At 45.9% G+C, this 15,000-nt stretch overlaps 1 protein-coding gene across 2 annotated transcripts in view; it reads left to right on the top strand.

Moving 5' to 3' along the window:
• The window catches only part of LOC110528991 (SLIT-ROBO Rho GTPase-activating protein 3), a 120,462-nt gene that overhangs the window by 56,344 nt on the left and 49,118 nt on the right, over positions 1-15,000 (top strand). For both annotated transcript variants that reach the window (XM_036983710.1, XM_036983709.1), the window contains exons 3-4: positions 7,989-8,151; positions 12,170-12,232. In XM_036983710.1, coding sequence (XP_036839605.1) covers positions 7,989-8,151; positions 12,170-12,232 — 226 coding nt within the window. The remainder of the gene's footprint in view (positions 1-7,988; positions 8,152-12,169; positions 12,233-15,000) is intronic.

Below are 15,000 nucleotides of genomic sequence, written 5' to 3'. Positions count from 1 at the left end.
CTGGGAGTGGGGAGAGAGAGACTGGGAGTGGGGAGAGAGAGAGACTGGGAGTGGGGAGAGAGAGAGACTGGGAGTGGGGAGAGAGAGAGACTGGGAGTGGGGAGAGAGAGAGACTGGGAGTGTGGAGAGAGAGAGAAGTGTGTGTTTGTGAGCCTGGTTGTGATTAAGCATCTCAGGCCTCATCCACAAACACCAATTATACAGCGAGGAGCTGCAGCTCTCGTAGCCAGATAGGTGACTCAACCAGAACTGGTTGAGAATAAGGTGATGACATAATAAGGTGCCGAGACAGAAAATAGGCCATCCCAGAAGACAAGGAGAACATGTTTCACCCCAGTGAGTTTGTATTGTGGTTAGAGAGTCACCTACAGGCCTAATGTCTAGTCTATCTGAGACTGTTAATCCCTTTGCCATAGCAACGCAAAGTTCAATTTAATCGTCCCATTATTACTAGTGACCTCTTGATTATTGGACTGGCCCATACTGTAATTTGGGTTTATTGGACTATTACTTCTCCGATTCCTCTCTATTCCAAATCAACGTGTTTGACTTGCTTCCCTGACAAAGTCCCCCTGTAAAAGTCATTTTTAAACCGTGATCAGATGGACAATGCTCAATCCGACCTTTTCAAATGCAGAAGTCTGAATTCTTGCTTTCAAAGTATAATATGATTCTCTGCCCAACTTCTTCTTCACAGCAAGCATCCTTCTTCCTCTTCCTCAAATGGTGAGATTAATCTTGGCTCAGCTGAGTTGACCTGCATTAGCATCTCACCAGTCATAGACTGTCAGTATGTATGGCTGTGGTAGAACCATATGACTGTATGTCAACTGTGTACATTGTGGTGTCTTGCTGTGGGGGTAAGTGGGAGAATAATGGTAGCAGCACTCTGGAACAGACAGATATCAGCTTCATTAGAAGTGATTAATATTGCGGAAGCTCTCTGTAGAGGGGAGCCTTTGATGTTAGCGCTCATCCCGTTTCTTTGCAGTAATTACATGTGCAGTTTTCACCCCGGCTCAGTGAAACCCTATCCTGCTATCTCTCTCACTCTGCCTCAGACCCCTCTCTCCTCTTTGTCCTTTTCCCCAGAGTTTGTTGATTGATTAATGTTGAGATAGGGTTTAGACGGAGGGACAGGGGTGTGTGTGTGTGTGTGTGTGTGTGTGTGTGTGTGTGTGAGAGAGAGAGAGAGAGAGAGAGAGAGAGAGAGTTTTAAATACTCTTTATTGGGTCTGGGGGCCCACCACACAATAAATACTCATACAAAACCACAGTTACACATCAATTAAAAACACAACTCCAATTCCTCCTCCACAGTAACTAAACACAACAGCCTCTGAATACCCCATATACTCAAAAACAGATCAATATTGTTGACAAGTTTATAATAGGCAAACTCAACCCTTAGTCTCGCTGCCAACATTCCCTCCAGCATTCCCACCACATCCACAGACCCCTGTCCCCGAATGCTGTTCTTTCGGGTCTTCCATATCGCTAATTTTGCTGCCCCTAACACAAAATTAAGCAACACAACTACACCCTTTTGACTGAACCTGTACTTTGGCCCAAATATATACAGTTGGGAAGAGAAAACCTCTCCCAACGTTGAGAACCAATCAGTGATCAGTTCAATCATCCCAACCAACCTGGGACACAGTAAAAACAGATGTGCCAGAGATTCATCCTCAGCACAGAATGGACACCCCTCCCCAACAGTAGGGTCCAGGTGTACCAGATGCATGTTGGTGGCTATAGCTCCATGTATTATCCTCCATTGGAGGTCAGCTGTCCTCTTATCAATAGGCAGTTTATATAATGATCGCCAACAGCCTTTTGGAGAAGCACCTGGACCAAGCACATCCGCCCACCTCATCGATTTTACCCCTTCCAGGGAAGAGGCATGGGACACCTTCACACATGTTCTGTACATAGCCTTCTTTCCCACCTCCTTGAACTCCCCCAGCTCTGGGGTATCGAAGGAAAGCAGCATCCCGCGTCCTCCTCAAATGCCCCCATCGCAGCACTAACAATCAGTGCAGGGAACACATAATCCAGACTCTCCTTCCACCGATCAGAATTGGAAATGTCAGTCACATACTGCAGATGAAGCACTGGCAAGGAGTCGCAGACCTCATCGACGACCTTCCTCAGTAGGCGAGATGATCGGATCCCCGCTCTTTCTCTCAGCTCCTCCAATCTGCTCCTGCTCCACATCAGATGACCCAGCTTGGTACACCCCACGCCTAATAGGCATGAACGTAGACTAGCTGAACCCAGAACACGGGACTGGATGGCAGTGTTATGAAAAAGAGGCTCTTCAAAAAGCTGTTTCGACCCAGCTAGAACAGTCTCTGTACAACAATCTCTGGGCTGCTTGGAGCCGGAAAGCCGTGATCCTAGAGGAAATGTCCATCAGGCCTTGCCCACCCTCGTGCAGTGGCAGATACAGGGCTGCAGCTTTGATCCAGTGTTGTCCAGACCAGAAGAAATTGACAAGGGTCCTCTGGAGCTCTTGTATCAGACCCTTTGGTGGCTGTAAAATCATTAGTCTGTGCCACGGGGTAGAAGCAGCAAGATTATTAGCTACCAGGACCCGTCCCCTATAGGACAGCTGGGGCAACACCCATTTCCACCTTGACAGTCTGGCACACACTTTCTCCACTACACCCTCCCAGTTATTTTTCTGAAAGACATCGGAGCCTAGAAAAACTCCCAAAGTCTTCATTCCATCTCTGCCCCACTGAAGCCCCCCTGGTAACCGTGGAGCAGACCCCATCTGAAGCTGACCTGCCCACAGCGCTTCACTCTTTCCCCAATTGACTCTAGCTGAGGAGGCCCCCTCATACACCTTTAAAGTGTTTGAGAGAACCTTAACATCCTCACCCCCTGTAATAAAAACGATCACGTCATCTGCATACGCAGACAGTGCTATCGTGGGACCCTTCATTACACCTGGCACAGAGAAACCAGTAAGCTTCGCTCTTAAAAAACAAAGCATTGGTTCAATCGCCAGACTATATAACTGCCCTGAAATTGGGCATCCCTGCCTGATGCCCCTTTCAACAGGGATGGGGCAACTCAAACCACCACCAACCTTCACCATACACGAGGCTCCAGCATACAGTAAATTCACCCAAGACAGAAAAACATCCCCAAACCCAAAGGCTTTCATTGTTTTAAACAAGTACTGGTGGTCCACACGATCAAAAGCCTTCTCCTGATCCAACGAAAGTAAACCCACATTTACATCAGACAGTTTACAAATGTCTAAAACATCTCTTATCAGAAACAAGTTGTCAACAATAGAGCGATCAGGTACACAGTAGGACTGGTCCTTGTGGATCAACAATCCCAGATACTCTTTCAACCTGTTTGAGAGACATTTAGAAACAATTTTGTATTCTGCGCACAGCAAGGCAACAGGTCTCCAATTTTTTATGAGAGCCAAATCCCCCTTTTTTGGCAACAGTGAAAGCACCGCACGTTGACAGGATACAGGAAGAGAACCCTCATGAAAAGATTCACACAGCACTTCATAAAAATCCTCCCCAATAGACCCCCAAAAGTGCTTATAAAACTCAGATGGTAAACCATCGATACCAGGGGCTCGGCCTGTTGAGAGCTGCATAACTGCTGTGGACAGCTCTTGCAGTGTAATATCAGCGTCCAATGCGACTCTCTGCTCAGGTCCCAATTGAGGAAGACCGTGTAACAACTGTTCAGTACATAAAGAGTCACAATCCTCCGCCTTATAAAGGGATGAGTAAAAATCCACGGCATGTTGACGCATTTCAATATCATTCGTGGTCACCTTCCCATCAGGGAGACGAAGGCAGACCATCTGTTTGCGTTGAAATTTCGACTGTCCTAGGTTGAAAAAAAAAGCGCTAGGAGCATCCATATCCTTGAGGGAAGCGAAACGAGACCTAATCAAGGCACCCTTCACTCTTTCATGCAGAAACGACCTCAGTTCATGTCCCTTGTCCTGTAAGTTCATGACTAGTCCAGGGTCGTTCTGAGTGAGCAGCTTCAATTCAGTAGATTTAATGTCCTGTTCAAGGGCCTTGATAGTCTCTTTAACCTCAATTTGAGACAGAGCAGTATACTGTTGACAAAAAACTCGTATTTGGGCCTTCCCAACCTCCCACCATTGTCTCAAGGACTCCAAATTCCCTTTTATACCCCTCCATTTTTCCCAAAACAACAAAAACCTGTCACAAAACATGACATCATGTAACAATTTAACATTAAAATACCAGTAAGGCGATGACCGTCGTGGACAGGAAGTGAATATCAACAGTAACAATATGATGATCAGAGAAACCCACAGGAGTAATGGCACACTTTCCAACCCTACTACAGTAGTGATCAGATACATACAACCTGTCTAACCTCGCTGCACTGACACGACCTTCATTAATTTTTAGCCATGTGTACTGCCTAACTTTTGCATTCCTTACTCTCCACACATCAGAAAGCTCAAACTCAGTTAATAGGCCAGACAGGTAAGTGGCTGACCGCAGGTGAGGTTCTTCAGCGGTGCGATCAACAGTAAAATCCACTGTACAGTTCCAGTCACCCCCTAAAACCATACACCCCTCTTGATCACACTGTCTTAAGGTTTCCTTTATTTTATCAAACATAGCAATACGCTCTGTACCCTCATTCGGAGCATAAACATTCAAAAAAACAAACAGAAACCCCATAACATCCACCTTGACCAATAAAACCCGACCCTTGACAATCTCTGTTGTAGATACCACAGTCACCCCTAAACCTGAGGAAAAAAAGATTGCCACCCCAGCACTGAAATTAGTACCATGACTGAGTACATGCTGCCCCTCCCACCACATACCCCAGTCAACCTCATTTTCCTCATCACTGTGTGTCTCCTGTACGAAAACTACATTAAGCCTTTTCTGTTTTATTACTTCTAATACCCAAGCCCTCTTATTCCTGTCCCTTCCCCCATTCATATTGAGAGAACCTACCCTTAAGTACCTCCATATAGAAAAGAGAAAAGAAAAGCAGAAGAAACCACAAAGAAACCAACGAGAAAAAAGACACCCTATGAAGCATGATCATCATCATTATTTTTCTTTCTTCTCTTAACCTGACCACGTTTCCCACCACCTTTTGCTGCTGAAACAGCAGTAATAAATTTCCTCAAGCGAAACCGCTTCTTCTCACTCAATTGGTCTAACCCCACCGTCTTCTGTAACATCACAGCTGACCTCACAAACTTATCAACATCAAAATAATCTGCCAATTTGACAGATTTCCCAAAAGTCTGATCCAAAAACTCATTTACCTCCTCTAGATCATAGACTGAGTCCTCGCCAGCAGTTGTAATATCTAAAGAGATATCCATATCATTCTCCTGATCCTCAGCTGAGACCACAGACAACTGACTCCCCTCTACCACATCCCTTTCAACACTCCCCACTTGCACCTCATCACTCATACCAGGCATCTCCTCCACTACCTGGGAGACTAGCCCCACCTGAACATCACTACTCATAGTGGGCATCTCCTCCACTAACTGGGAGCCTAGCTCCACATGAACCCCAGCACTCGTAGTGGGCATCTCCTCTACTACCTTGGAGCTTAGCTCCACATGAAAACCCTCCTGTACCTCATTACTCGTAGTGGGCATCTCCTCCACTACCTGGGAGCCTAGCTCTACATGAACCCCAGCACTCGTAGTGGGCATCTCCTCCACTACCTGGGAGCCTAGCTCCACATGAAAACCCTCCTGAACCTCATCACTCGTAGTGTGCATCTCCTCCACTACCTGGGAGCCTAGCTCTACATGAACCCCAGCACTCGTAGTGGGCATCTCCTCCGCTACCTGGGAGCCTAGCTCCACATGAATCCCGTCCTGTACCCCGTTACTCACAATGGGCATCTCCTCCACTACCTGGGAGCCTAGCTCCACATGAACCCCCTCCTTTACCCCAGCACTCATACTGGGCACCTGCTCACCAGTCTGAGGAACTGGCTCTTCAGATACATCCTTACCTTCTACAACAATACTTTTCTGTAGCATAACATTTCCCTCTAATACAAGTTGCAACCCCGTGCCCTCAACACGGATAACTTGTTCCTCAGCACCAGGTGCTTGTGGCTGCTCTGCCGCTGTCGGCCCACCTCTCACTACATCAGTGGGCCCAGGCGTTACGATGACCACCTGCGCCCCTCCCTCGGCCTTCTCCCTTTTCGGGCAAGCATGTCGCTTATGACCAACATCCCCACACTCAAAACACTGTTGACTACCCGTACTAGCATAAGCCATATACAATCTATTGTCATACTTGACTTTAAACGATAACTCTAAAGTCTGCTCCGGTGAATCCAAAAACATAAACACCTGTCGCCGAAATGACATGACCTGTTTCAACCCCGGGTGTTTGCAACCCAACGGAACAACCTTAATTGAACTGGCGAACTTCCCAAAGCGCAATAACTCGCGCTCCAACAGCTCATTTGGAATAAACGGTGGTACATTTGAAATTGTTACCCTTGTTGACGGAGAAAAAAGCGGCGTAACTTGAATAAACATTCCTTTAAGAATTACACCATGCTCAACCATCCGATCAACCAGACACTCTTCTTTAAGAAATACCACCACAGCTTTATTCATCCGGGATGCATAAGCAATATTCTCATAGCCTACCTTCTCTCCTACGGCGACCAGAAACTCCTCCACCGTGACAGTAGCTTCAGTAACACACCTAAAGCCGTGCCGAAGTGACAGGGACGGCATCCCCATTCGGGCTGCCATCCCCGCCAAAATCAGGGTAATTTCGATACGAAAAACAAAAAACTTAATTCTACCACACATGCGCAGAAGAAAACCAAAAAAATGCCACCAAGAAATAGCAAACCGAAAGAAAGTTGTGAATATCTAACTCTCCACAACACACGCACTCCTTCACTCAAACAATTCCCAGCATGCACCAATCACTCCCAGAGAGAGAGAGAGAGAGAGAGAGAGAGAGAGAGAGAGAGAGAGAGAGAGAGAGAGAGAGAGAGAGAGAGAGAGAGAGAGAGAGAGAGAGAGAGAGAGAGAGAGAGAGAGAGAGAGAGAGAGAGAGAGAGAGAGAGAGAGAGAGAGAGAGAGAGAGAGAGAGAGAGAGAGAGAGAGAGAGAGAGAGAGAGAGAGAGAGAGAGAGAGAGAGAGAGAGAGAGAGAGAGAGAGAGAGAGAGAGAGAGAGAGACTACACTGGAGGGGGATGCAGTGAAAGTGGATTAGGCTTCAGTCAGAGCCCATGCCTCTCAGGGTCATTATGGTTACCAGCGTTAAGGAATTAAACAATCAATGCCTTGTCAGACTGGAGCGCTGCAAGATAAACTCATGGCGTCTGTTCTGGCCTAGTGCCATCACTGTAGAGGGATCGAGATAGAGAGGGGGAGTGAGGGAGGGAAGGATGGAGAGAGGAAGAGAGATAGGGTTGGTGGGAGAGAGGTAGAGAGATGGAGAGAAAGTCGGGAGAGACAGGCCGAGAGAGAGGGCTGTGATGTGTAATGTCACTGTGGTTGTCTCTGCAGTCAGCCAACAATGGGATCACGCAGCAGCTGTATTGTTTAGTGTGAACAGCAATCAGCCTTAGTAGCCCTCATTTAGTAGCCCTCATTTAGTAGCCCTCAGCTTTTCCAACAAAAGCTGTCAAAGAGAAAAACACAATGCACGTGTGGGTGTTGTCAACCCAGAGCAACCGTGGGCAACGTACTCACTCACATTTACTGGGGATGGGCTATGCTTAACTTAATGGCAAGTCATCAACCTTCTGCGGGAGTTCAGAGATTTGCTCTGACCATCACTTTTGGTCTGTTGTCTGTTGAATAGACACCCTAATCAGATAGTAGGCCTTATAAATATTGAAATGATAAAAGCAGAGACAAATGGCATGTATGTGCTGTATGTTACATTAACACGCATTACTAATCCCTCTAACGTCACCTCCTCTCTGTGTTGTGTTCAGGAAGGACCAGCACCTGCTGTCCAGTGTGAACTGCTGGTACCTGGTACTGAACCAGACCAGGAGAGAGAGCAGGGACCACGCCACCCTCAATGACATCTATACCAACAACGTTATCGTCCGCCTCGCCCAGATCAGCGAGGACGTCATCCGCCTCTTCAAGAAGGTCAGTTAATACGTCAGTCATCCCTCTGTCCGTCCGTCTGTCTGTCCCTCTGTTTACACCTTTCCTTTTCACCAGTGCCAATGTGGTCAGAGGCAAAGATACAAAAGAGCTCTGGCTTTTTGTGTGAGTTTGCTTAGCAGTAATGGACAGCATGTCGTGATCATACACAATTAATACCAGGCCTCATTGGTTTCTTTTGGTTAGAACCGCATTCAAACCAGCTTTCAAACCAGGCCTTTTGAAATGAGTCTGAAAGAAAGCTATTTGCCTTCATCCTTTCCGTACTCCAACTTCGGTGTACAGATTGATGGTAGGTTACAGTGAGACTGTGAGCAGTGCTGTTTTTTGAGCAGCTACATTACCAGCTGACCTGTGTGTCAGCACATTATATACCTCTGTCGGTTCCATGTGACCTGTGTGTCAGCACATTATATACCTCCGTCGGTTCCATGTGACCTGTGTGTCAGTCAGCACATTGTATACCTCCGTCAGTTCCATGTGACCTGTGTGTCAGCACATTATATACCTCCGTCTGTTCCATGTGACCTGTGTGTCAGTCAGCACATTGTATACCTCCGTCAGTTCCATGTGACCTGTGTGTCAGCACATTATATACCTCCGTCTGTGGAATGGCAGCAGGCAGGTGTAAGTGTAGCTGCACACACAGCGAGGCGAAGACTTTTGGAGGCTGGCCTGGTGTCAAGAATGGCCGCAAAGAAGCCACTTCTCTCCAGGAAAAACATCAGGGACCGACTGATATTCTGGAAAAGGTACAGGGATTGGACTGCTGAGGACTGGGCTAAAGTCATTTTCTCTGATGAATCCCCTTTCCAATTGATTGGGGCATCCGGAAAAAAGCTTGTCTGGAGAAGACAAGGTGAGCTCTACCATCAGTCCTGTGTCATGCCAACAGTAAAGCATCCATGAATAAAGAATGGTACCAACACATCCTCTGAGAGCAACTTCACCCAACCATCCAGGAACAGTTTGGTGATGAACAATGCCTTTTCCAGCATGATGGAGCACCTTGCCATATGGCAAAAGTGATAACTAAGTGGCTCGGGGAACAAAACATATATTTTGGGTCCATGGCCAGGAAACTCCCCAGACCTTAATCCCATTGAGAACTTGAGGTCAATCCTCAAGAGGCGGGTGGACAAACAAAAACCCACATATTCTGACAAACTCCAAGCATTGATTATGCAAGAATGGGCTGCCGTCAGTCAGGATGTGGCCCAGAAGTTAATTGACAGCATGCCAGGGGAGATTGCAGAGGTCTTGAAAAAGAAGGGTCAACACTGCAAATATTGACTCTTTGCATCAACTTCATGTAATTGTCAATAAAAGCCTTTGACACTTATGAAATGCTTGTAATTATACTTCAGTATTCCGTAGTAACATCTGACAAAATGTCTAAAGACACTGAAGCAGCAAACTTTGTGGAAATTCATATTTGTGTCATTCTCAAAACTTTTGGCCACGACTGTACTCCCTGGGAGGTCTGATGATGAAGGTAAAATAACAATTTGGCTACTTCTTTCTCTCCATCTTTTCTCAGTATATTTTAAAGGGTGGAGAGAGACACCAGTATTGTCCAAAGCTCAGAAAATTCCATCTCAGCTGGCCCCTCCTGCTGCTATGAGCCCCTCCCTCCGTGATTGATTTCACGTTCCAATTTGTACTCGTCGTCAGCCTGCGTATGTTAGGGCTTGGTTGTTATGGTTAAACCTGTTTGGCGAATCCCATACAAAAATAGATGATGTGCGTTCAAGTATGAAAAGGGTGTGTGTGTGCCTGCGTGCAAGCTTACGTGCATGTGCGTGTGTGTGTGTGTGTGTGTGTGAGGCCTGTGTGTGTTTAGAGATTAGTCCTGGTGCTTGGCTCTGTGCTGTAGAGTCAGAGAGTAGCAGCGCTGCTGACTATCGATCCCACAGTATTACCCTCCACTATGATTTATGTCCACAGAGGGCCACCTTAGCAGGCAGAACCATAAATCCTAGCAGACATGGACGTATAGGGACCATATATCAGTTTCAATATACACAAAGCTAGGGTCTGGAACAGTAGGGACTCTTAGACAGTGGAGGCTTTGGGGACAATATGAGAGTGTGAAATGTCCTATATATGTGTGAGGGTAGTAATGAAAGATACTGTTAGGCGTGAGATAGAGTTTTAGAGAGTAATTACTCATGGTCTCTGCTCTAGAAAAACTTTTCTGAGAAAAGGTTAGTCAGTCATACTTCTGTGAAGTTAGTAAAGGTGTTATTTCCTTTGTGTGCCTACTTCGTTTTCTGTGAATACAGTAATGTGTGGTGTGGGTGGATTCACACACCCCTGTAGTCTCAATCTAGGAACAGATTGCTTTCTGTCACACGTACAGCCATACTAGCAATGACCTTCTCTCACTGAGCTCCCACAATACCAGGTGTGTTCCCAGTCTCATCATCACTAGCTAGGTTGTGTGGGATGGCTGTAAATGCTGCAGTGTGCCAGGAAAACATTCCCCACACCGTTACACCACCAACCTGTAGCGTTGACTCCAGACAGGATGGCATCATGGACTCACGCTGCTTACACCAAATCCTGACTCTGCCATCAGCATGGATTTGTCGGACCAGGCAATGTGTTTACACTCCTCAATTGTCCAGTGTTGGTGATCACTGGAGCAGCTTCTTCTTGTTTTTAGCTGATAGGAGTGGAACCCGGTGTGGTCGTCTGTGGCAGTAGCCCGTCCGTGACAAGGACCGACGAGTTGGCGTTCCGAGATGCCGTTCTGCACACCCACCACTGTTGTACTGCTTCGTTATTTGTCTGTTTGTGGCCCGCCTGTTAGCATGCATGATTCTTGCCATTCTCCTTCGACCTCTCATCAATGAGCTGTTTTCACCCACAGGACTGCCGCTGACTGGATGTTTTTGTTAGTCGCACCATTCTCTGTAAAACCCTAGACACTGTCGTACGTGAAAAGGAAGCAGGCCGTTTCTGAGATACTGGAACAGTATCTGGCACAGACGATCAAGTCACTTAGGTCACTCGTTTTGCCCATTCTAACGTTCAATCCAACAGTAACTGAATGCTTCAGTGCCAGTCTGCCATGGCCACGTCACTCACCGTCTGTAGGAGTGAACCATTTTCGTGAACGGGGTGGTGTACCTAATAAAAACACATGACTCAGAGTCCTGGTCCATCTTGAAAGCTGTTAGAAGAACTCAATGTCATTGACACGTCAAGTTTCCATCAGTTACAGCATATTTCTCAAGGCTCCTTTTGAAAAACAACACTGTTCATGACATGACAGAATGACAGTCTGGACATTGGTTGACACCAGGGAAAGATGAAACAGCTCATTGTGCCTTTTCTCAGCTCAAGTCATTACTGATGTCATCTACTTGCATGAGAAATGGAAAGACCTCAATGAACTGCATGATTGTGTGTGACCACATCATATAGGCAAGTAATTGGTAACACTATAACTGCTGATAGGGGTGTTTCCCCATCCACTCAGTACAGACCAGAAGTGGCCGTTTATGAGGTGAGGGATGGGACATTTACTCATCAAGCACCACAACTAAACAGCAGCTTTAACAATCAGCACATAAACATCAGAGGCTAAACATAGCCCACGGAGAGGGGTGGAACTCCAGCACTCTTCAGACAGAGAGAGCGAGGCCAGAGGGGAAGTAGTTAATTCACTACTAGTGGTTGATTGTGTTCCACTGGCTGGTCTGGCTGGAAGTCTCTCTTTTGCAATGATGTATGTTTCTGTCCATCCATCACATCTTTATACTCTATGCTCATTCTCAGGGTGTCTCTCTCTGTACTGTACACCTTCTTAAAGTGCTGTCAAGATTCAAATCGGTCCAGACAGTGTCTCATCACCACCCACACACTGAAAAACTTTGCCTATCAGTTTGTTGGTACAGGATATTCATCGCAATTTTAGCTATTTGTTAATAAATGACAGTACATTGATTGATGTGCATTGGCCCTAACTGTTTTCCAACCCCTTGTTTTTCAGAGTAAGGACATTGGGATTCAGATGCATGAGGAGCTGGTGAAAGTGACAAACGAACTCTACACTGTGAGTACAACAAAACCAATCTCCTCCCCCTGTCAGAATCAAACTAACTCTACACTGTGAGTACAACAAAACCAATCTTCTCCCCCCTGTCTGAATCCATCCCTCTTGATGCATCCCTTCATCCAGACACAGCCAGTATCAAGGCCTCTACAGAGAGCAATGTGATGAGGCTAGTGCTCCTAGCTGTCTCTCTCTCTGTCTCTGTGTCTTTCTCTCTCTCTGTCTCTCTCTCTGTCTCTCTCTCTCTTTTCTCTCTGTCTTGCTCTCTTTCTCTCTCTCTGTCTCTCTCTCTGTCTCTCTCTTTCTCTCTGTCTCACTCTCTTTCTCTCGCTCTCTCTCTCTCAGTCTCTCTCTCTCTCCAACTGCAGTGTTTAGCTCAGATGGAGGGGATGATAAGGAGGAGGAGGAGGGTGATTGTTATGATGATGGAATGGAACATTGCATTTCTCTCCAAGTCGGCCAGCTGCAGGCTGCAGCTCAAATCACATCCACATTGCAGGCTGTTCTGATGCCAGTGGCTGGGCCCACAGTAATAACAATGTACACTCTTTAACCACCATTTGCTCTACCATCTACTGCATCTTTGTGTCCATCAGGGCTTCTCTCTGTGCTTTATTAACTCTTCTATAAACGTTCCATTGTTACCAGGGAGAAATGAAGGGCTGTGTGACACTGTGCTTGTGCCCGCCTATAGCTCTCCCATGTCTGGAGTGGCTCCAGGCAACTTCAGCAGTCCTCTAGCTACCCCCTAAGTACAGCAGACTGGATGAGTTATTCATCTGATGTCATGAGTGATAGCCTATCAAAGGACATGTCTTCCACAACAGCGTGAAAAGAAAGGGGGTTATAGTGAGCTACAAATAGGTGACTATTTTTAACATGAAACAGAACCATCATCAAACAAGATCAAGGCCAAAGGACCAAAGACAGACTTTCACCTGTAATGCACTATAGCCCTTACCCAGTTAAGTAAAATATACACTGAGAGAGATATACACTGAGAGACAAAACATTAAGAACACCTTCCTAATATTGAGTTGCACCCCCTGCCTTTTGCCTTCAGAACAGCCTCAATTCGTTGGGGCATGAACTCTACAAGATGTCGAAAGCGTTCCACAGGGATGCTGGCCCATGGTGACTCCAATGCTTCCCACAGCTGTCAAGTTGGCTGGATGTTCATTGGGTGGTGGACCATCCTTGATGCACACGGGGAAACTGTTGAGTCAAACCGGTGTGACTGGAACCTACTGTACTACCATACCCCATTCAAAGACACTTACGTAGTTTGTCTTGTCCATTCACCCTCTGAATAGCACACATACACAATTCATCTGTCAATGAAATTAAATTAAAAATCTACACCGATTTGAAGTGGTTTTATGACATCAATCATACATTTCACCTGGATTCATCTGGTCAGTTCATGTCATGGGAAGAGCAGGTGTATATATCCTCGTTATTGTTATTTTGTGTTACTTTTTAGAACGTTTTACTTTACTTTACTCTACTTTACTTTACTGTTGGGTAAGGGCTTGTAAGTAAACATTTTGCGGTAAGGTCTACACTTTTATGTGACAAATAAAGTTTGATTTGATTCTTAATGTTTTGTATACTCAGTGTATGACTGCATAATAATGACATTGGTCTTTTTCATACCAAGTCAATTAGTATCTGTCTAAATGTGGTATACGTTTCAGTAAAGAAACTCGTGCATTCTCTCCACTGCAGACTATATTTTATTGACCGATCATTTCTAAAGCTCCATGTCCAATCACACTCTCTAGTCTACACTAACGCATCTACTCTCACCCTACACATGTACTCAGCACCCCCTGCATACTAAAGGAAAGAATATGAGAGCTCACAGCTCCATCAGCACAGCTCCTCTGTCTGCCCTTGAGTCTGCCAGGCTTTCCCCACGAGCACAGAGAGATGGTATGTTTATGAATGAGACGAGATTGTTTTTCCTCTTAAGCGGCTGGTGTCCAAGCCACTACCCTGTGTGGGGTAAGGCTCAGGGGGGTCGCTCCAGCAGTGGTGTGCTTTTCAAGGTCACAGCCAGAAGAGTCCAAATGCATCAGGGAGCAGACAGTTGAATAGATCATTATTATCCTGCTCCCCCTGCTCTTCAACAGCTAGGCCCAGCCCAGCCATGGCTTGGCTAAATATGTTGGTAGAATAGAATAGCCGTGATAATGTTTTATGATAACGGGGAGAGGCTCTCAAATGACCCCTCTCGTCTTCAAGCCCCATCTGCATCATGTGGTGGCCAATCAAAAATCAAACTAATCAAAAACCTACAGCAGTGACTTTTTCCCGAAAGACTCTGATGATGGCGATGATAATGAAGATTATGGTTTCCACTATCGTTATAGTTTTTCTCCGTATAAAATTGCAGTTGAAAAACATCGGGCGGCAAAAAACAAATGCAGCAATTTAGCTCCTAGAACATTTGACGCTATTGGCTAATTGGTAATCAGATGACAGATCTTATGGACTGCGAACAACAATGTATTTAGTCAGAAGTAGAATTGCAGAAATCCCGTGTGAATGCCTTTCACATGCACTAACACAGAGGGGAGTGATTTAAGAGTGTTGGGCTTCAGCTATTGTTCAAACATTGTTAAAAGTATCTGCTGCCGCTGAGACAGATATTGATTTGAGGGCGCGAGGCTTGATGCCCGTGGCTTGAATTATATCTAGTGAATCTGAAATGAGAAATGAGAGCAAAGACCTGCAATCTCTTTAGTGGATCTCAGAGTCAATTA

Source organism: Oncorhynchus mykiss, chromosome 7, assembly GCF_013265735.2.
Source record: "Oncorhynchus mykiss isolate Arlee chromosome 7, USDA_OmykA_1.1, whole genome shotgun sequence".
NCBI lineage: Eukaryota > Metazoa > Chordata > Actinopteri > Salmoniformes > Salmonidae > Oncorhynchus > Oncorhynchus mykiss.
This window is presented reverse-complemented; position numbering and strand designations above follow the sequence as displayed.